Raw genomic sequence first — 24,108 nt, 5'->3', positions numbered from 1 at the left:
AAACTGGGAATGGAGAAATTCGCATGTAAATAAAGAAAATATCTAAAATAAAAAAAAAAAGAAAGGGTTTTCTCGCCGGGCAATGGTGGCGCACACCTTTAATCCCAGCACTTGGGAGGCAGAGGCAGGCAGATTTCTGAGTTCGAGGCCAGCCTGGTCTACAGAGTGAGTTCCAGGAAAGCCAGGTCTACACAGAGAAACCCTGTCTCAAAAAAAAAGAAAGAAAGAAAGAAAGGAAGGAAGGAAGGAAGGAAGGAAGAAAGAAAAGAAAAAGAAAGGAAAGGTTTTCTCCAGAAAAAAAGTCCCTAATTGGTTATATAGTACCAACTGGACAGCCCTGAAATTATATACATACAAGTAATATTACATAGACTGAACAGGGTATGTGTGGTATGTGTGGTGTGTGTATGTGTGTGTGTGTGTGTGTGTGTGTGTGTGTGTACAATTAAAAAGAGGCAAAGGCCATAAATTTGAGAGAGTAGAAGGCAGGGTACATGATAGGGGGTAGAGGGAGGAAAGAGTAAAGGGAGAAATTATATAATCATATTTTAATTAAAAAAAACAAAACTAGAAAGGTTGAAGAGAATGCACAGCATTTAAGATCACTTGCTGCTATGCCGGGCACTCCTTTAATCCCAGCAATTAGGAGTCAGAGGCAGGCGGATCTCTGAGCTCAAGGACAGCCTGGTCTACAGCCTGGACTACACAGAGAAATCCTGTCTTGAACCACCCCCGCCAAAAAAAAAAAGAAAAGAAAAAGAAAAAAGAAAAAAGAAAAAAAAAAAAGAGCACTTGCTGCTGTTCCAGAGGACATAAGTTCAGTTTCCTAGCACTCATGATAGGCAGTTTATAATTGCCTATGACTCCAAATCCAGAGTATATGACATGGTGTTCTGATTTTTATGAGCACATGTACACATATACACACACATGAATAAGTAATAAAATATAATCATATAAGTATATGCTCCAAAGAAACATGCACATGCATTCAGACATTAACAACCATGTATATACACACAAACACACACATAAATAAATAAGTAAATAAATAAAGCTACCTAGCTCTTCGGAAAACTCTAAGTGCCTTGGTCCGCCCATGTCCCCCTCCCTTCCCTCCACTGGGCTACAGAGGATCCACATAAAGCACACTGCTTTACTGAAGTTCAAGCTCCTTGAGGGCTTAGTGTCTGACAGGACACTGACTCTGCTTCCAGCCACAAAGCAGCTACTTCCTCAGTGCATAAAACCTGTCCTACTGGTCTAAAGATCCGCATTATTATGCTTACATCACACAAGGACATATGTTTGTGTTCAGTTCTATGCCATTTCCTATTTCTACTTACTGTTTGGCTTATTTGATTCAAATATTGTTATCAGAACAATATGGTAAAGCCAGGAAAATTAAGTATCATATCTATTGCTTCCTTTTTAGTTTAAGAGGAAGTCCCTTAAACACAGTAAGTATTAAATACTTAATAGCAACAGTAGTCTGAAATGTATGCTTTTGAAAGGTAAGAGTGAATAAGATAAATAGATAATGAATGAATGAAGTGATAAGGTAACTCAACAATTTGCTTTAAGAGGTCAACTTCAACACCAACCCTATTATCAACAGGCACAGTCTTCGGCCACACAGCATACTTTTAATATATCATGTCCGGGATCTTCACAAGAAACAAAAAAGATGATAAAATGAGTTGTCCATGTGCACTCCTCCTTCAGTTGAAGTCTAAGGAAACACTCTGCCCTCCTTTTTCAGCTCACACAAGCGGTGACCACAGGGTACAGACAGTCATGATTGCTTGTGAAATACCTTCCATCAGGCTCAGGGTTGTAAAGCATAGGTCCTCAGCTTGTAGCCGCTCCATTTGGGGAGAGGGAGGGTTATAGAACATTTAGAAAATGGAGCCTATCTGTAAGAAGCAAATCTGGAAGGTGGGGGGCAGGAAGTAAGGTCTTACAGCCCTGTGATGCCTTGTTGCTTGTTTTCTTCCTGCCTCTAGATCCCCCTAGATTGTGAGCAAAACTCTTCCATTCCTGTTCCCACAGCAAAAGGCATCCCATGACCTCCAGCATTCCTTCCTCACCAAAATCAACTGGACCCTTGTACTCCTAGCCAAATAATTCCTTCACCCCTTCTGCTGCTTCATGGTAAGACTTAGTCACTGGAGGAGAGAAGCAGCCAACAAAGAGAGCCTACTGGGCAGCACAGTAGACTACAAATGGCTTTTACTCAGAATCTAGCTGGATGGGGAACCTTCAAAAAGTTAATTCCATCCAGAATCTCAGGTTGTTGTTGTTAGATAAGGAAAACAGAATCTACTAGTTAGTTGTCTTTAGGATTAAAGATCCATACAGCTACATGACGTATTTAGACACATTTTTCTAAGAGCAATGGGTCACTATTTGTAATTTAGCATCTGTGGCAACCTTAGAGATCCTATAACAATAGTGGCCTGGAGAGACAACTCAGAGGTTAAAAACACTGGCTGCTCTTCAAGCAAACCTGGGATTGACTCCCAGCACCCACATGATAATTACAACAGTCTGTAACTCAAGCTCTTGGGAATCTAGCTACAACATCTATGCTCTCTCCTGGCTTCTATTGGCAGCACTTAGGAAGTACCCATTTGTTTGGTGTCTTGTTACTTCTGTGCTCTGAGGAGCTCTGGGCAAGTTCTGATTTTGTAGAATTTAGTAATTTTTTTCTTTAATTCATTTAATTTAGAGATGGTGATCTCATGGTCGTCCAGACTACTGAATTTGATTTTGTTTTCTTGTAAAACCCCAAATCTGGCAACTCCTCCAGAAGACCACACCACTGCTGTCATTTCCTCTTTCTTCTTTCCCTGCCCTGCCCCTCCCCGATGAAATCTAAAGATGTACTATCTTTTATAACTAAAGCACACAATTAACTTAATAAACCCAACTCTGCTCTATTCAATAGGTAAGGAAATAGAATCTGAGACCTGGTACTCTCACCTATTTCAGCCTTTTTTTAAAAAAAAAAATGGGGGTAATTTAATTTTACTTAACAATTATCCTACAATTCCTTTCATTTCCATCTGGCCTAGCACTTCCCTAGGAGTTCCATACCTGCTACTTCCATTAACATTAGAATGATGCTATAACTTGTTTTAATTTTCTGTTCAAAATGGATAGTGTACAAAATATTATGAGTCCAATATGGATACAAAGTAATTTTAAGATTCAGACATCCTTGAAATCATAAGCAAGACTTTCCTTCCTTAGTACTGCATAAGGAAGTGGGAACTGCTCTGTACGCAACATCATGGCAGCTGTCTGACATCTTGTGAGCTCTGAGATGCTTCATCTGGCACCAGTCATCTTGATATGAATATGTCAAAATTAAGTATAAATGGAAGAAATCCAGGAGCACCTGAAGCGTATGGAGAAAATTGAAGGTCAGATTTAATACATATCACTGTTAATGGGAGACCCAAGACAGCCAAGGCACAGGGCCCACAAGGGCCTAGTAAGCCAAATCACACATTTTATAACACTAAGAGTGCTCTGTGATGGAAAGACCAGCCCAAACAACCACTGGAGCCGCCAGTCTCCATGTGGACCTGAAATCAATAGGCTGGTAATCCTGATGGCCTGGGTTCAATGTTTAAGCCTAAAGATGTTCCCTGACCTGTCTCCACATGTGGTGAAAACACAAATACACACACACACACACACACAGACACACACACACATATGCACGCACACACACACACATACACACTATACAAAGAGACACTGAAATAATAAATTTAAAAATATAAGAAAATTAATAGATGATTCATAAGCATATTTTATATTTAAATAAAATCATAAAAATTAAAAAAACTAGGAATATCCTGCCCACACAAGGCTTACTTGTATCCTGCCCATACTGACCATACATGGTAAGTATGAATACACACAGAAATAATAATGAATTTTAAAACATAAGAAAATTAATAGATGATTAATAAGCATATTTTATATTGAAATAAAATCATAAAAACTAAAAAATAATAGGCATCTCTTATCCACACAAGGCTCTATAAATGTTAAGTATTAGACATGCACTAGCTGCTGCTGTTTGGATTTCTGAGGTATTTGACTCACACATGAGCTTTAACATGAAGACGACAGCAGCAAGTCTTCATTGCACGCAGGGTTCTGTGTCACTAAGTTTAAATGTTAGCAGTGCAGGCAACGACACGGATGGTCCCTGAAACACGTACCTTATTGAATGCTGTAAACTGTGTGTCGTTTTACATCTTCAGTTTTGTTTGCTCAGAATTTCACACACAAAGGAGACATGAATACACTTAAGAAAAAAATGTACGGAAATAAAGGTAGCACCAACCCTGAGCAAATGTAAACAAACATGGCGAGCACACCTACCCAGAATCAGTACAGGCTATTTTTATCCCAAAACCCCAAAACCACCATGGTATTTTTATGGCTTATGACTGAAGAGAACCTTTCAAACCAAAATGTCCCCAGTTTGAACAGTAAGTCACTTCAGGATTGATAAAAGATGATAATATAATACCAATATGTTTACACCATCAAACTTAGAAACCTCATTGAGCTGTCCCTTCCTGGTTATGAATTCATAAAAAATTCACTTTTTTAAAAAGATAAGATTCCAATGGAATACAGTATTTATATGCATTTTTTCTCACTTGTACTACCTGTAGATATCATTCTTACATCACCTTTGTATGCTTCTATTCTGAAGGCAATTCAGATCATAAACCTTCTCAAGCTGGGGATTACAATATTTTTATGATTAAATATGAACTAAATATATTCTCAAAGCAACAAAAAAAGTAAAGATAAATCTCTAACAACAGGACACACAAATAGTACCTGAGAAACCAAATTTTCAATTTTTCAACAGATAAAAGATGTGATCAAAAATCACCAGGGAAGCTACCACTGGAAAGCCATTGTACACAAAGAATAGGGATTTCCAAGTACTGGGAAGGGACCTGTAAACAACTGAAGGCCAATCTCCTAATGCTACAAAGTGAAGAATTGTGGGTAAATTCCTGGTGGATTTTGTAGAAAAACAGTTTAATATCTGTTTACCAAAATAGGACTGTTCTTCATTCTTACTTCTTCACACATATTTAAATTTGTGGTTACTACAGAAAATACTATGTCTATATAAACTTAAATAGAACAACTTTTTAAGCCCAAAGTGAGCTCTGAAGCAACATTTGCTAAACCATTAAGTTTTTCCAATTATATACACAATGTAAAACTCATTGGTAAATGTGAATACTAGTGAACTGGTAACAGGACTTACAAACATCGCTACCTGATTTTCAACATATTAGCTATAGTATTGTCTACCTTTAAGGGTGGAATTTCAATTAGCAGGGTCTATGGAACACATGAACTGACTCTGAACTACCACAAAACAGTCAAGGTTCTGTGGAGAGCTACTATCACTGCTATCCCTCACATTTGGTAATATAAAGGTTTCATTTTTTTCTAATAGTTCTAAACCTATGCCTGTGAGGCATAGCTTCTCAGTGAGGGCTTGGAATAGGAGGGCTTGAAGGATCACTGGGTCAATGTAAAGATATGGAGAGCTACCTATGCACCTATAAAGAGGCCAAAAGTCTCCTCTCAGAGAAGGCATCACAGATGGCATGTGTGACGGCCAACCATGCAGAGCAGTATTGACCACAAAGCATTATTACTATTTCTTTCTCTACCCACTCTGCAACTCTGTCTTTTTTCAATTGTGCCCAATGCCACAAAGTTATTAAAACATGGTATATTTCTTGCAAATCATAGAAAGTAGCTATGTTGGGAATCTAACCTAATAATTCTTAGATTCAGTGACATATGGAGCCTACCTGGTCTATTGTTCTATGTCCTCTTACCAGTGACTAGACATTCTTTGAAATCTTCATTTATTTTTCCTCATATGCTTCATCTTAACACATCACGTTTTTTGTCAACATTTTTACCTAGAAGCCAGTCTAAGTCATATACCAACATAGAACTTCCTGTCAAAAGTTTAAAATCTAATAAAAGTTGTTTATTGTGCATGTGTTCATATCTTTGAGTGTGCAAATGTAACCTTTTACTATTAGATTGCACTTCCAAACAAGAGAGGTTCTTACTGTCTTAAGAGTTTAATTGCTATGAAGAGACACCATGACCAAGGCAACTCTTATAAAGAATGACATTTAACTGGGGCTGGCTTTACAATTCAGAAGTTGAGTTCATTATCATGTGGTGGAAAGCATGGCAGTGTACAGGTAGATATGGTGCTGGAAACTGAGCAGTGTTCTACATCTTGATCTGCAGGCAGCAAGAAGAGACTATGTGTCACTCTGGAAGTAGCTTGATCATATCAAAACCTGCCTCCATTGTGACACACTTCCTCCAAAAAGGCCACACCTATTCCAGTAAGGTCATACCTCCTAATAGTGTTACTCCTTATAAGACAAGTATTCAAAGAACATGAGTCTATGGGGGCCATACCTATTCAAATCACTACAGTTACGAACCTTGTCTCTGCAACCTCATACACAAGCTCTTTAAATAAACTAAAAAACTGTTGAAGACAATTGTACTAGGCTTTGAAGCTGACGTAATAGAAAAGAGTTCTTTGGGGCAACTTCCTTATGACAGATCTCAAACTCGTATGTGACCATATTCAGAACTTCATAAAATTAAGGCATCTTCCCTGACAAAGAGGTAGGTAGTTCTGGGATTTAAAATTTCTGTTTACAGGTATCATTTCATATTTGAGATTGTATCAAGCATAACATGGCTAGTAGATTCCTTTAGGATTAAATGAGGCTTTGGGGTGAAGACCTTACCAACTAGCTCCTAATGAGTATTCCCAACTAGTATCGCAAAACTTGATCAGACTTCCACAAGGATTCAGGATTGATGGTTACAGTTGGCTTCATCTACTGAAACTGCTTCAGAAAGTGAGTATATAAATGTTTGCTTACAGGTACAGTATGATAGCTGTGTTCCTGAAGGCCCAGTGGTGGCTGGGAATAAATCTCCTTTGTGATTTCCCAAATATAACACCGGGTTACCTTTTAACCTTTGTTCCTTTCTTATACTATAATGCAGTCTTATGTACTGGAGTCACTTGAGTTCATGCCATCAAGAGGAATGTGTGACGGGGTTGAATGCAGTCCTGCTCAGCACTGTGGATCCTGAAGTGATACTAACCATTACTTCTACTGCTATGGCGAGCTAATGAAGAAACAGCACATTTTCTTGTTTACAGTACTTTTATATTCAAAACAAGAAGTTTCAAGTTTTTCAGACATACAGGATTAAGTATAGTGAAGCTGAAGAAAACTAGGTGTAGAAGGGGCCAACAAGAGCTGTCAGGGAAGTGATCTCAGAAGAGATGCAACAGTAGACAACTAAGTAAGAGCATGAAAATACTGGGCAGGATATGATGGGAGAGAATCACAGACGACATGCTCATGTATGCTTTGTCTCTGGTCCAGCTCTCTTCATATGGTAGTGGCCTCTGCCTCAATGCTGACATCTGATGCCATGTTGTTCATTTTTATAGGTGATGTGAACACAAGTCACTACAATCATTGTTCTGATATCTGGGGGGAACAAAGGCACTATACAATATGCTTTAAGTTAGTTAGATCACTTCCATTTTCTTGGAACATTCCCCCATATTGTTTTAAGAGGAGTCTTCCTATCTTACTAGGCTAGGCCTCTGAGGAGGCTTAAACTTCAGGCCAATGGCACTAAATCCAACAGGAAAAGCTTTCGTAAAAATTAATGAGAGATCATTTGTCTTGTTTACCAATGAAACTGTATCATGAAAAAATAAATTTTGGTCTTTAAAAGTAGTGGAAAAATGTGGAACTTCATCTGTGAGCTTTGGGGAGGGAGCAGAACATCTCAGAAAGGAAGGTCTGGGTTGCCATGGCATTTCAGTCAGGTATTGTGATGTCCTATCAGTTAAAGGAACAGTAGCTTGGAGCCTCTGGCAGCTTTTCCTGGACCCCATCCACAATGTTTCTTCATTTGTATCTCGCACCCTACAAAACCTAGGAAGTGAGAGGAAAAGAGAAACCAACCTACTAACTTTCCTGAATACTGACTCTGAGGCCACTGGAGTAAGAAAACTACAACTCCCACTGGTCCTGAGACTGTGTTCTTTTGCAGCTGTGAAGTGGCTAAAAGCAGTTAACACACTCTTCGGCATCCTTGGGCCTGTATTACCTTTTGAGGTCACTCTGAACAAGCTAACCTCACTCACCTTCTTTGGGAGGAATTCTGGGTAATTGGAAGGTTTTGGCTTGACAGATGCATCTAAATACACCAGTCAGCTAAAAGGCAAGAGTCTCTACTGGCATAAAGGTTCTTGTCTCTGAAATATAGGTGGTGTGCATACAACAGCAGTGAGCCACCAGAAGACTATAAAGTATCAGAGGGTAAGACTGTTCTCTTGACTACTGGCTTATCAAAGCAGTTTTACCATGAGAAAAGGACAGTGGAAATGATGAGGAGAAAGACTCAAGGGGTGAAACAAGGGCAGAAGCAATACAGCACATGGAAGGAGGAAAACTTTACTGTTCAGTACCGGAGAAAGAGAGGAAAGAGACTGAACGGCAAGCACAGCCCCCAGGCCAGGCCAGAGAGTCTAAGAACAGAATGTGTAGACTCTTTCCCAGGGAAGGGCTGCCGAGGATTGTGCATGATGGCCCTGCAGCACAGAGAAGACAGCAGGTGAAAAAGAGGGAACAGGTGCAAATCAAAGACCACCAGGAACGCATGCTTCGAGGGAGGGAACTCATACAGCAAAGACTCAAAGAACAACTCCTGAGGAAAGACCAGGGCCAGTTCCCTTCACTTGCGAAGCTTGATCGAGTGAAAAAAGAGACTATGGACTTTGAAAGGGCTAATGCACACCCACTTCTACAGCTACGTACTAAAAGTCTAATTAAGTTGGAGAGTCTTTTGGAGAAGTCTCAGGCAGGAGATGAAAGGAAAACAGCTATAAAGCCTAATCAAAAGAAATGCTTGGCCCTGCCACCATTTTTGAGAAGTCATGTACGAAAAATCAAAGATCAGAAAAACTGTAGTGCCTTTTGTGGAAAAAAATACTAGGAATTAAATAAAAACTTTTTAGAAGCACTGTGTATTCAGCAAGATTGTTGAGTAATTCTGACACACCATCTTGCTTCTGAAAGAGCTAGAAGGGACAGAGATGGCTCAGTGGTTAAGCACTTGCTCCTCTTGCAGAGGACCCAGGTTCAGTTCCCAGCACCCATGCAGTAGTACCTCACAACCACCTGTAACACTAGTTCTAAGGGATCTGGTCTCCTAGAACTCTTCTGGACTCCAGAGGCACCAAGTATGCTAGCACAAAGATATGCATACAGGCAAAACACTTATACACATAAAATCTCTTTTTAAAAAGTTTGAAATGCACATTATTCTCCTCATTCTGCTTTTCTTTTGAAGCTTTTCTTTAAACCAAAGTACAAAACATCCTTAATAGTCTCCTAAAATTAGGAATTATGTATTGTACATTCATAGAACAAAAAAAAAAAAAAAAAAAAAAAAAACCCAAAACATTCAAGAAAAAAAAAGAGTTAAGTGTGTAAGGGGATTCAGGAAAGGGAATACAATTTAAACTAAAAAAAAAAATCCAAATGCACAAAACGCTTTAAAAGAACCAAGAAAAGGTCAGTAATTTTCATAAACGACTGACTGGCATGAACTACTCCAAATCTTAAGTTAGAAACAATTCCTATGAAATAGTCTTTAAAATGTAAATAATGTGATTTCAATATGAACATATTTCAGGTTCATTTCAACTAATCATATTCTCACAAGGCAAGCCTCAAAAAGACCCATGAGCTAATCTTATTCATTTGGCCAATTTTACAAAAGAAACGGGTGGTGGGTGGGGTAAGTAGAAGAGGAGTGGCTACTAGGGTGGTGGGTGGGGTAAATAGAGGAGGAGTGGCTACTAGGGTGGTAGGTGGGGTAAATAAGAGAGGAGGAGTGGCTACTGGGGTGGTAGGTTGATAAGTAGGAGAAGAGAAGTGGCTATTTGTCAGAAGAGGCAAAGTAATATTTGGTATCATGTTCCAACCAAAAGGCCACAGAAAGACATGATCCCCGGTGAAGCTAAGATCAAAGCAGAACTCATCAGCACTCACAAAAACAATTCTCTTCCCGAATTTATTTACAAAATAAACCAAAAACTATACGTTTTAAGACCCCTTTCTACAGATGAACAGCACAATGACATTTTGATTAGAAAACCATTCCATAGCAAGTCCTTGCTTCTTCATACTTACAAGACAGGAAACACAAATGGCCACGTTTAGCATTAGGGGATTGGAAATATTTTCTGAAAAAATTACCACAGAAAAATCTCACAGCAAAAATATAAACTTTTTAACAGACCTCCCCTGGAGCAGTAGGCCAAGAATTGCCCACGTCATGTGGCCCTTTGGCCTCACTTCCTCACTACTGTTCTGCTGGAGACACTGGGAAAGTTCTGGAAGTTCTCACCCAAGAACCATTTTTGTTTTAAAGAACTTAACCTCTTGCATAAAACAAGTGGAATAGAGTTCTTCAATGGAAAGTTGGAGTTTTAATACACACTGAAACTCTAAAATGCTATAATATGAGGTATTTCCTCAAAATGAGACAAGAGAATGAAAAATTGATGGAATAAAAAGAATCTTAGAGACTACTTGAAAAATAGTCAAACTCCAGGAACAGTTTGGGATATGACATTTTAAATAAAATAGAATTCAGAATTCTAATTTCTCGCAAAGACATCAAATGAGTTGAAAGCAAAGCGTCCCGAAGGAAAAGACAGTGAGTGCCTTTAAGCCTGACCATGCATTTTCATGAGTGCCTTTAAACCCGGCCATGCGTTTTCACGAGTGCTTATACATTTAACTTCTACAAACAATCTTTTGCTGAAATATGTGAGGGGGAAACTATGTAAGGATTTCTGGTCTTTCATTTGGATCACTGGAGTGACTTGGGAGTAGATTTTCAAGAAAGAATAAAAACAGATCTGAAACATTTAGACTAGGTTAAGATTTAAACAGAAGAAAGATACCCACTGACATTCTGACAGTCTGATAAAGGACTGACATAAAAAGACCTAAGCAGTCCTTACAACTCTGTGAGAAATAGCTCCTAACCGAAGGCTTGTAGCCTGTGGGAAGGGATTCTGATGGAGTCTGGTGTGGTGGTGCACACCTTTAGTCCTAGTATTTGGAACCATTAGTCAGGCAGGCAGAGCTCTGTGGATTTGAAACCAGCCTAGTCTACAAGTTCTGGCCTACAGGGCTGCATAGAAAAAGAAGAAAATATGCAGATGGAAAATATATGTATGGAAACATAATCAGCAAGTGCAATTAAGGAATTGAGAATGAAAATAAAGTGTTACTAAAATCATTAAGGCAAAAAAAAAAAAAAAAAAAAAAAAAAAAAAAAAAAAGACCAAATCCAGCCATTTGTAGCAACATAAGTGAAACTGAAGATACTGAGTGGAATAAACCAGGCAGAGAAAAGACAAACCATTGCATGCTTTCACCTATATAGAATAGAATATAAACAGTCTGCATTCAGGAAAATAAAACAAACAACAACAACAAAATGAGCAGAAGGAACAGTGTTTAGTATTGGTCAGGGGGAAAACACAGAGGGAAATAAGGAAAGGTTGGTTAAGGAGTGCCAATCGTGGACAGATAGGATGGCTTGCGCTAACGCAGTGTGCACTTACAGTTAACATATAGTGCTCTTCAAGCCAGGTTTTGAATTTCCTTTCCAGAAGCAAGCAAGTTTTAAATTATAGATAACCTACACATATATGGAAGATCAATATACAAAGTAATAATGCACTCAACAACGGACTATGATACAGAAAAGCAATTATCAATAAACACTTAAAATAATTTTACTGTGCACTTGAAAGAAAATTAAATGCAGTTAATTATACAATCCGGCAGTCATATTTCTTGGCCTTTACCATTAGGAATATAAAACTTAAAAATGCATCACAAGCCTACCCACATGCCACTACAATGGAGGCCTTTTCTTAATTGATGTTCCCTCTTCCAAGATGAATGCAGCTTGTATCCTGCTGACAAAATCTAGGCAGCACACATGGAAATGAGCTCAACCATATGACTAAAGCTACGAGACTCTGGCAAGGCAAAGGTGTGTAGGAATTGCAAGCACTGACTGCTAAGAAGTCAGAGAGGACTAAGTAGTCTAGGTGAAGCACAAATACTAATAAAGCAATCAAACTACGTATACTACAGTCTTATCATGGATAATCACTGTAGACACTTATTCAAGCCCACTGAATGTGACTTAGAGTCAAAGTCTTGATGTAAAGCCCAGCTTTAAATAATACTGATGAATGATAGTTGACCAACTGTAACCAACACTGGAGGAGGGGGCAAGAAAGCAATGGAGGATGAGGTACAGGGAAGGAGCACTTCTGCAACATAAAGCTGGACTAACAACGAGAGTCATAAAGGCAAAAGCAATGTGGACACTGCATAAGAAAAAGTTACCTATACTCAAATGTTATGACAAAAGTTTATCAAAGCGCAAATTCTTCGTTAAGACTAGTTTAAAAGTATGCCTGCCACTGCCTGTAGCAAAAACATGTAACACACACGCCCAGAACCCATGATGTCACAGAAGAATGAGGTGTAAGGAAACAATTATCAAATTACTGAGTTTCTGAAACTGGCCTCCTCATGTGATACCTGCATGTCTTTAATGTTCCTTACTATACTTTCATGTTCACTAAAGTGATATTGAAAGAACAGATGTTCAAAAGAGCAACAAAATGGCTAAAAATGCTTACTGCTGGTCACTGCACAGGCAGCCCTGGACCCCAGCTCAGTGCCCCATGCACTGAAGCCTTTCTGCTTCCTAGAACAGACTTTACTCACATGGGTGCTTTGTACTCTGGCTCTTGGAGAAGTTCAGGTTTTGAGTCTGGCTTTACAGGTCCTATCTCTAATACTGACCTTGTGAAATGATCAAGGCTTAAGGAGGATATGACACTCCAACAACATTCTGATTTATTTAAGCAAAACACTATGGAAAAACAAAAATATGACTATGGGAACAATGCTTTAGAATGGGAAGACAGGGACTGGAGAGATGGCTCAGTGGTTAAGAGCACTGACTGCTCTTCCAAAGGTACTGAGTTCAAATCCCAGCAACCACATGGTGGCTCACAACCATCCGTAACAAGATCTGACACCCTTTTCTGGAGTGTCTGAGCTACAGTGTACTTACATATAATAATAAATAAATCTTTAAAAAAAAAAAAAAAGAATGGGAAGACATAAACAAATCTGGATAACGTTAAAAAATTAAATGAGATTGAGGAGAAGGAGAGATGGCGTAGTAGTTAGGAACACTTGCTGTTCTTCCAGAGGACCTGCACTATGGCTCCCTTCTATGGCTCCCTGCACCCACAATGGGCCAATCACAACCTCCTGTATCTAGCTCTAGCTCCAGGAAATTGTGATATCGCTGATCTCTGTGGGCACCAGCACTCACACACATACAAACAACAGAAACACACTTTGAAAATTAACTTTTTTTAATATAAAGAATAAGTTTAAATCTTTTTTTTTTCTGGTTTTTGAGACAGGGTTTCTCTGTGTAGCCCTGGCTGTTCTGGAACTCACTCTGTAGACCAGGTTGACCCTGAACTCAGAAATCCACCTGCCTCTGTCTCCCAAGTGCTGGGATTAAAGGCATGTGCTACAACTGCCTGGCCCTTAAATCTTTTTTTTTAAGAAGCATGGTAGTATTAACTCAAGTTAGCATGCCACAGATAATTAAATAAATTTTCTTTTTGCTTTGCTCTAAATTATACTAATTGATTATTTAAATAAAGTGTTCCTAATCAAGAATTCAGAAATTTTTTCTGAATCTTAAAAGGTTTTCTATCATGAAAAAGCAAAATTCTGTCAATACTCTTCTTTCTGTCTTGGTATTTCTAGAATGGTCAAACAGATAGTCGTGGGAATGAAAAGTACAAAGAATTTAACAACTTTAAGATTACAGCTAATATCATCCAAGGTAGTCATGTCAGGCTGAGAATTAAACACACACACACCCACACACACCCACACCCACACACACACACACACATCAATGTATATAGTCAAATCAGAAATAAAACTATATGTAAAATCTTAAATGCAAAAGTAAGAACCCTGACTTTGGATACACAGATATTAGGAATGTTGAAGTTATGACAAAACACATCTTCCTACAGATGCATTGCATGGAAAGTTTCTGTTATGGCTAGGCCAATTTCTTATGACTCAATGCTATTATTTATTCTAAAACCAAACCAAAAACAGTAACTATGGTGACACTTGTGAAGAACCTTTAATGATTCTATTTTTCAAACTCGGCAGTTGAGATTCATTAAGGAACTACCACAGCATTTATTTTCAAAACGAAACATACTGTTACGAATGTATTCAGGGGTAGGGGGTCCCTATCATGTGGGAAGCTATAAGCTGTAACACGAGCACTGAAGGAAAATAGGGAGAAAAATTATAAAATTTTATGGGTAATAGGGAAGGGAAATGAGAAGAGGAGGGACAAGAAAGGGGTCAGCAACAGGGACAGGAAAGGTAATATCAGAGTGCAAGTCTGTGCAGTTAGGAACAAGAGGTGGTCTTGGAAAATATAAACTCAAAATAAGAGAAAATTTATACATTCATATGTGTGTATTGTTTGATAGAAATGTTTAATAAATGCATATTGATGGATCAAGAACCAATTGGGGAACAGGACCTTCACATCAGAACCACCCCTACATCTCACATTTTCTGTCCAATAAAATGTATTCCCTGAGAGGGGGCTGTTGGGGCAGCCCATTTCCAGAGCTTAAAGCCAGGTATCAAAAGCTACACACTACAAATGTACAATAATCAGGAACATTTGGAGCCAAGTAATTTTACAAATTCAGTTTCAAATTTGAAATTTGTTTAAAACTAACAATTTTTTAATACATCTTTAAGCACTTGCTTGATGTTCTTCTTGATAATTAATGGGCTGACAAAATTTTAGGGTTTAAAAAAATTCATCAAAAGTAGACAATTAGCCTATACAAGCCGAAAATGTGTCCATTTGTCAAGATGTTTCCTTCTGAAGAATGGACTATCCCACCCATGTTAGCAAGCTAATCAGAAAAAAACTAACAATTTTAAAATGATTGTTTTTAATATTTTAAAATTATACCAATAAAACTATAATATAAAGTTAAATATCAAGACACTGCATCAAATTACTGTCCATATATCTCCAGGACCTAACAGTATATGCCCCAAAAATACACACTGATAATATAGTACATATATCTCTTAGAAAAACCCAGTACTTCATATGAGATTAGGAAAGTAAGAATTTGATCTTCAAAATTACAAATATAGAATTCGAGATAAAATAAATTCATAGATGACATGATTTTAACACTATCAAATATACATTAATTCTCTAAGCTAATACACTTTTGAAATTATTTTATCTATTTAAGTCAAATTATCTTAAATTTAATAGGCGCAATATGCTACACACATACACACACACTCACAATTATAAATATGCGTTACGTATTCCTTTGCCAGGTCATTCATTCATTAGCAATTAGTGACATGAGGCAGGTCTGATGGTAGCCCCGCTTTACCCCACAGCACTTGCACTTGGGAAGCAGAAGCACATAGATCTCTGTGTTCAAGGCCAGCCTGATCTATATAACAGGATGCGGGCCAGCCAGGGGTACATACATAATAAGACCACCATCTCAAAATTAATTCATTAATTAACTAACACAAAGACCATACAGAAATCAGTGAAATCATTTTGGTCTTTATATGGATTATGGTGATGTTCCTCAAATGACATGACTTCAAACCCAAGAAGACTCTATTAGCTCTACAAAATATAGTAATTTTTATTAATTTATTAGTGACAAAAACACAGCTTTCAATCATCATTTATAGTATTAACTATACTCTTGCAGGGTACCATTTTTCAGGTGAAGTTTTACAGATATAATACTGGGTTTCAGTAATATTTATTCTTTTTTTATTATTTTTATCCTTGTACACATTTGCGGTTTTTGTTTTAAATGAACTGGCAGATAAAGGCTCTTTGTGGTAGGATAATGGAAATGGGGCAAGAAGGTAGATATGAAATGAGGCCAAGTTTCTACACGAATAGTGGTCAAACAACTGTGTGATTTTGTAATAAGTGAAATAGAGAAGAGGTGGTGGGAATGGACATGGCTGAAAAAAAAGTGGTAATGATCAGAACTTCAAGTTTGTGTTGGGAGATGGCTCAGTCAGGGAGGGGTTTGCCATACACCACACAGACCTAAGTTTGGATATCTAGAACCTACTAACAGCCATGTGCATCAATGCAAGCTTGCATTGGGGAGGCAGAGGCAAGAGAATCCCTAGGACTTGCTAGCCTGATTTTAGCTTCAGGGTCTGTGAGAGATACTCTCAAACTAAAGTAAAAAGTGGAAGAACCTCTCAGTTGTGCAGGTAGGTAGAGGGTGGTGTGTGTCTTAGCCCCCTCGCTTGGCCTGTGTAGTGCTGTCGGGGCAGAGGAAGGAAGAACTTGCTTGGGTTTTCCCAATGTCTTGTGAATACCTACAGCCTTGACACTCAGGGCCCTGGGAATATTACCATGTTTTGTTTCCACCATGAAATGAAAAACATTGCTAACCACTGGGAATTGGTGATAAGCTCTTACGTAATAGTAATGACACTTACTTGCAGGACAGAAAAACAATTCTATCAAATTAAAGTCATCATTTGGATTCTCAATAATGTCATGTTTCTTTTTATTTATAAATATGTCTTGGCTTTATAATTTCATTATATTTAAATGTCTGGAGTTTCTATCTAGAAGGCTAGCTAACAACTTGGGTTAGTGAGGGAAGTAACTTGAACTGTAGGACAATTGTGATAAGTGTTGTAACAGACCTTGCCTCCTTGCTTATTGCATTCTCTCACTAGTATGACAATTTAATGCCAGCCTTAAGTGTAGGAGTGTTGGGGGAAAAGAAGAGCTATGAATTGGTTGAGCCTGACACCTGGCATATGACTAGCGTTTATGCTCTGACAAGGGGTTGGCACAGGGATGTTAACTGCTTTCCGTCAGTCAAAAGTAGACTTTGGGTTCAATGTTTTAATCTATCTTGTGAGACAAAGGAAGCCTGACAGTCTATGGGTGGCAATAGGCCCCCATTTTTAAAAATGGAGTAGGGGGTGCTTGCATGGCTTTAGGATTTAGGCTACCATTCTAAAAATACTGTCCCGCAGCTGTTTAAAATTTATTTTTTTAGACCATAGCACCACTGTTTGGTTGTTTCCAATTTCTCAGACCACAAATAGTAAAAGTGTACTCAGTCTACTGCAAACATAAATAGCAAATGCACGCTTCAGCACTTTTTAAAGGATATGGAAATTGGCAACAAAAACGCAGTTCATGTTGAAAATTTACGACAGCCTGCCATATTTCTTCAGAAATACAATCAGGTAGAAATTAGGAAGATCTCTACCAGCTGGGTGGTATTTTTATGTTTTTTCACTTATATTTTCACTCGCTGAAAGACTTTCATTATGCAGCTTCTGGCACTTGATAAAATAGAGCAATGGTACCTTTGCTAAAACCACAGTTTCTCTGGTTATGTTTAGCATTACACAAACATCCTTCACCTTAGATATCCTTTTGCATCGGGCATTTAATTGGACATGCACTGAAAAGATGATCTTTTTCCAGAATAGTATACTTTCTGGATATCATTAACTGGCAGGATTGTGTTTTTGAAACTTCACAGAAGTATGTGTGTGTATGCATTTCAACTATTAGGCATTTGGTTTCATAAAAGGTATTGTGAAAATACAGAGAAAAGGCATGAATACAAAACAATTCAGACTGACCTGCTGTACAGCTACAAACTAAAAGAAGGAAATAAAACAGTAGGAAATACGTAAAAGGCCACAACATGAACTGCATGTCCCTTAACTGTTCTGGGTATGTAAGAAATAACACAACCTCTGCCTATAGGTTTCAAGAAAGAAAGAAAACATTCATGGTGTGTAAGGTTGTCAAAATAAGTAAAATACAAAATTAAATTCAACAAAGAAAAACAGTTTACACTAGGAATAAATATTCAGAAGTCTATACCTTACTTCAGTGTTAACATGTCTTTCTTTGCATAGGAAAACAAGAAATACTATAAGAGTTAAAACCTGTAGAACTTAACACTGAAGGGACAGACCATCAGATGACTAAATACCTGGAGAAAAAAATAGCACTTGGTAATTTTAGAGAATTTATTTATATATTTTGCTTTTCTTGAAAAAAAAATAAATGAATAATTCAAAACTTGGTGATTTTGGGTATGGTGTCCCATGCCTGGAGTGAAAGAATCATTTGAGCCCAGGTTCTAGCCTGGGCAACATAAGAACAATTCTCAAGAACAAACAAAATTTAATGACAACAGTCTACACTTCAATCTATTTATTTAAATTGAGTTCAAAGGAAAGTAAGCCTAACAAGCTATTTTTAAGGGGTCCCTGCTCATCATATGATTTTTAGCAATCGTGCTTCATAAATAAACATTTTCACATTCACTATGTACATGGTTTTGCCCTTCATGAGAGTATGTCTTTTGAAACACACACGTTCAGTATACTACTACAGAAAATTTAAAATTTCAATTTGTGCAATGGAACAAAACTAAGATTAGCTAAATGAAAAAGACATCTAAAATGTTCTTGAGTACTGGTAAAGATGAATGTATTGCTTTCTTAGCTCACTGAAAACAAGAGTAAGACTGAGATCTGCAGGCATCGGGAAGCTCTTTTCTACTGGCTAAGCAGTGGCTCTTTCCAATCTTCCACTAAGCATGATTTTGCCAGATAATGTTGAATGTGCAAACTGAAAAATAAACCTATAAATTCTGAGTTAAATATTGAAGAAACATAGAAGGATCAGATTATACCATAGCTTAAGACAGGTAGACCTGTGTTTGTCTTCTCCCTGCCAGCACTGACTTGAGAATATAAACTTATGAGTCTGGGTTAGTTTTACCCTATTTTGGATGCTATATGGGTGACACAGGTCTGACAGAATGTCATGACTGTGGTTCTAGGGTTATCTAGAAGTCTCTTAGAGGTCACAGTTAGATCTTTTGGTCCGTTCAATGATATATGTAAGGTTAGCGTCTAAAAATTGCTTTTGAATGCCATTTAATCATGTTTTCCTAAAAATAAGAGTGGATCCAATCAATATGAAAACTAGAAACAATAATATTTTTCAAAGGGATTCTTAAATGGGAATTTATGTACTACTGATGCAGTTTTCTGATGTGAAACAAGATCACTTTTACAAAATTGAATGTTATTTTATATGCAGAACAGCAGAGAATAAAGAATGAAAGTATAAGTGTCTACTTCATTTGCTATAATCATAAGTTCTGAAATGGAAAGAAATACAAAATTCAACACTGGCAGCTAATGGAACATACAAACCTTGCAATTTAAAACGAAAAAGCTTCCTCCTGATACTGTATAATCGCTTTGAGTTAAAAAAATTTTCCCCCTAAATTAACCATGAGGAACGGAGAAAATGAAAAAGAAATCACTGCCAACACATTACCAAGACTTACTGAATATTTAATGTATGGAAACAAATCTAGATTGGGAACCTGTGACTGGCCACACAGGAGTGAGCCATGCCTCCTCTATGACAACACACAGAGCCTGCATCTCTGAATGGAGGAGACACACTGATCCTGAGAAAGCTCCTGAGTAGTGAGCTAATTAGAGGGTCTGACAGTTCCTTCCACAGTCTGTGAGTGGTCCGAGGAAAGCCATCCTACCTGAAACTATGGCTATAGTGATACCAGCATATTAATTACAACCATGCAGTAGCCATCTGTCCCTTTGGAGGATGCACATTAACCTCCACCATCACTGTTAGCATGAACTCTAGGCAACCAGAAACAAATCACATGCTCAGAGTTACAGAGAAATGTGAGGAAATTGCTACCAATAGACCGATGACATCCTTTACAAATGTTTTCATTGCTTCCATCACATTTTTAAATCCTAACAAGTAATTACATAGTATTCCTACTTAAAAATAGATGTTTGAAGATAAGTTCTTTTAAATCAGAAATGGAAACAATTTTTTTAATTTTATTTAACTGAAGGTAGTGACCTATATTTATTTTAAAATATTTTTTAAATGTTCTTGTTTAGCTGGATTAAATGTCTATACATAATTAATAGTTACTTATAACACAGTAAATTTAATTTTTCTTGCACCCTCCCTCCAAAAAATTATCATAATTTTAAACTACTTTTTCACATCATTTGGAACTTAAATTACATACAAGTAATGTAATCTAAGACCTTTTCTGTCTGGTCACCTGAGGAATTAGCAATTAAAGTATGAATTTTCATGGTCAGTTATATCTTCATTTTATGAAAAAATAATTTTTCACATTAAGACTGTTTCTAGGGCTTTTTATAGTAAAAGAAATCACCACTTTGGGAGCAAAGCCTATATTACAAGGACCAGGGAAGGCATAGCCTCCTTCTGGGTCCCAGGCAGGCCTGCAGTGAAGCCCTTCAGTGTGGGAGAGTGACAAGGCAGGCAGTTCAACAGTGAGGTGGTAACTGACGGAGCTCAGGGAAGCATCCCGTCGCACGACTTAAACCACTGGTAGCCCAGTAGCAGCTCCTGTTTCACTGTGAGTATTCTATCTTTAACCATGATAGTCCTATCTTCTATCTGTCAGCAGCACCAGAAGCATTCATAATTCATAAATGTTTTCCTTTTATGCAATGCAGGATTTTGAACTCTGTCTTAAAAAAAAAAAAAAAAAGTTAAAGGCTGTGTTTCTTTAAGACCAGAGTCTTATTTATGGGAGTCTGTGGCTTAACTGAAAACAATTTTTCTGTTCCAAAGAAAGTCCGTCTGAAATGTACAAACTAGCATCCATCCACCAATAGAAAGTTGTGGAAAAGGCACCAAGATCAATGTTATAACTCTCATCAATTAAATCAGAGACTTAAAACTAAAGGCCAAACTAAAGAAAATAAAACAATAATTATTTTTAAAATTACAATGTATCATAAATATAAACACTTGTGCAACATCACTTATTTAGGTCAGCAAATACTTAATGAAGCCAAAATATGTAAATATGGTGAGTAACAGATTTATGACAGCCTGACACCCCCCACAATAAACATGTAGAAATCCCTCAGTGCTATTGTACAAAGTTTGTTCACTAAATACTCATATATATTTTACTTATTTCTAAAATATTAGCAATGTTAAATAAAAGTTTAAAATCGGTATGTTAATTGAAAATAAAAATTAATGAAAAATTAACCCAAAACCAAAATATCTAACAAAATAGTTATAGTATATAAATATCACATAATCTTAAAATCAGTACTTATGTATGTAAGTTAGTATAGCTACCTCACATACATGCTAAGAAAACCTACCAGGAATGTGCTATAAGCAAACATCTAGCAGTCAAAACATGCTGCACTTCACAGATGAGAAGAAATGCTAAAGAACATCAGTAGCACAGGCACAAAGCACTGGGCAGCGGGGTCCAGAGGTCTCTGCCCATGAAGGCCTACCTATCTTTGTACACATCACAGCATCACAGGAATCCTTAACACAGGAAGATTTAAAAAAAAACAACAAAAACCCAGCACTCACTGTTATCATTTTTCAACCAAATTTGTAGCAATTACATACTTGATTACCCCCAAACCTTCTAGAAAATTAATATAGTTGTAATAAATGATCATTCTCTAACTTTTAATACCTATATTAAAAATAACAAGATGAAATGAGCTATTGGTTTTAAGTAATCATGTACAAATATTCACATAAGTTCATAGATGTCACTGTAAATTTAAATCTAAGCAAACTTGTTAAAATAAAAACTGTTGTTCTGATTGTAACTCATATATAAGAAAACAGTTATATATCTACATCTTTCCTTATCTTAATTTATTGAAGTTTTCATACTTGAATAACAGATAACATAATCATATATTATTAAACATAATCATACATTATTATACTTTATTGTGAAATAACAGTTATTCTATAACTATCTTCTGCATTGAAAAACCAAAGAGAAATTCTACAGCTAGCTATATATAAGAATTGGTAAATGAAAATATTCTCATTCAGCAAGTGAAACATGAGCCTTCCATTTAATTGCTGGTTTGTTGTTCACTAAGAAAAAGTGGCTTATTTCTTTCTCAATGAATAATGTTTCCTATTTAGATAAATACGGGAAGTCACACCACCAACAGAATTCGATTATCTATAATGAGAGTTAGTTACTCCATGTTCCCTTTTTAAACAATAAATTAACATATCAACACGCTCTACAGTATTTATATGAACATTAAAATACAACCTATCAGAAAGTAAAAGGTATAATGGGGTTAATTTTAGAGTGTGCACACAGACTTGAGCTGCCCAGTATGGACTAGAATGAATGTATTGGACACATGATGTTACTCATTCTACAGGAAGTACAGAGAAGGACAGAGAGAGAGAGCTTCTAGCCAAATCTTCATTCACATCTAACATTCGTGGACACAGCTGTAGTTGAAAGACCATTTCCAAACAGATAGCAACAGACTTCAGTTTCCTTTCAAATAATATGCCTTCACAACTGCTCCAACAAAAACAGTCCTGTCCTTCAACTTTACCAAAATGCCTTATGCTTACTTTGTAAAATACTACCACTTTGTTTTGCTTTAATTTGCAATTAGTTAAACTAATAAAATGTTGTTCAAATTTCCAAATTATGTTAACATGTTAGAAAGCAGTAGAATGGTGCCTAATCAACATTTTATATCAGTAGCTTTGCAAGCTTTCAAATTTCCCTTGCATTTAACTTCATGGAACTTCCTAGAATGATACAAATCATATAAGTTTTCAATTACAAATTTGATTATACTCCTCCCAAAAAAGGATCAATTTTACAAATCAAGCTGTCATAATCAATGCTAACAGTTTTCATTTTTTCTCATTTTTTGGACCTATACAATAATTCAAAATTAAAGACAACACATAGGCTATTAAGTCATAATATATCATAACAATATCTAACTGGTGATGATGTATTTCTTGAAACCTGTATAAAATAATGCAAACATGTTAAGAATACAGATAACTATGAAATAAATTAAAAGAGGTTTTAAAATCTATTATTTTAAAAATAATAAGAGAATTAAAAACACAGAGAAAAGGAAAACAATAGAGGCCTTCATCCTTCCTTGAGAAATATTGAAACAGCTGACACTGACAACACAACTTTAATCTACTATTTATCTGACAGTAAATTCAAAACCATTAATAAAGTTAATGGAAACTTAATCACATTGCTTTTACTCAATGCTGTTTTTGTACTGAACAGTCAAATGTCCCATTTAGAAAGACTGCCTAAATAATTTTATTCATAACTTTTCCTAATAGTTAAAACTATAAAAATGTACAATATCACTACTCCTCAAAAAGATCCCTACCTTGAAACAGCCTTCTCATTTAATACAGAATACTGACTAAAGTTTGGAAAGAAATCTCCATTCAAAGCAAATCACCAATGCAAGCGATGGGTTTTACTTTTCTCCGAGTTTCACGTACACGTATTCATCACTTTGAAAGAAAATGCAATGGAAACTGGAGAAATCTCGACTTTTATGAATAATAGCCTCTGTGTTGTATCTACTAATGACAAAGCATATCATACACAATAAGGTCCTACTGATAGCAGCCTCCAAAAAAGAAGTCTTGTCTGGTGGTTTGGAGAAAGATTCCAAAATGATTTAAAGCACGAGTCAAAAAACAAACCATGAGAGAATATGAAGGTGTGCAGCAGACAGTGACAATGAAGGAGAATGTGAAGACAACACAGAAAAAGACATGAAGGGGCCAGACACCTGAACCTAGTAAACCTCAACCCCTCTGTCTTAGCTTTTCTTCCTTTTT

The 24,108-nt window shown here is 36.9% G+C and overlaps 2 protein-coding genes across 5 annotated transcripts in view; one reads left to right on the top strand and one right to left on the bottom strand.

The window, feature by feature from the left end:
- Positions 1 to 24,108, bottom strand: part of Supt3h (SPT3 homolog, SAGA and STAGA complex component) — a 353,506-nt gene that overhangs the window by 230,551 nt on the left and 98,847 nt on the right. The window lies entirely within an intron of this gene.
- LOC116075314 (putative uncharacterized protein ZNRD1-AS1) lies at positions 7,918 to 9,159 on the top strand. The gene has a single exon (XM_031348373.1). It carries the CDS (start codon positions 8,575 to 8,577, stop codon positions 9,130 to 9,132), a length of 558 nt encoding a protein of 185 aa, XP_031204233.1. The 5' UTR covers positions 7,918 to 8,574; the 3' UTR covers positions 9,133 to 9,159.

The sequence above is a fragment of the Mastomys coucha genome, unplaced genomic scaffold, assembly GCF_008632895.1.
Source record: "Mastomys coucha isolate ucsf_1 unplaced genomic scaffold, UCSF_Mcou_1 pScaffold3, whole genome shotgun sequence".
NCBI classification, from domain to species: Eukaryota; Metazoa; Chordata; class Mammalia; order Rodentia; family Muridae; genus Mastomys; species Mastomys coucha.
Note: the sequence above shows the minus strand (reverse complement) of the source record. Positions and strands in the feature narration are given on the sequence as shown.

Coding starts and splice junctions, on each gene's coding strand:
- LOC116075314 (XM_031348373.1), top strand. CDS start 8,575: ATGGAAGGAGGAAAACTTTACTGTTCAGTACCGGAGAAAGAGAGGAAA.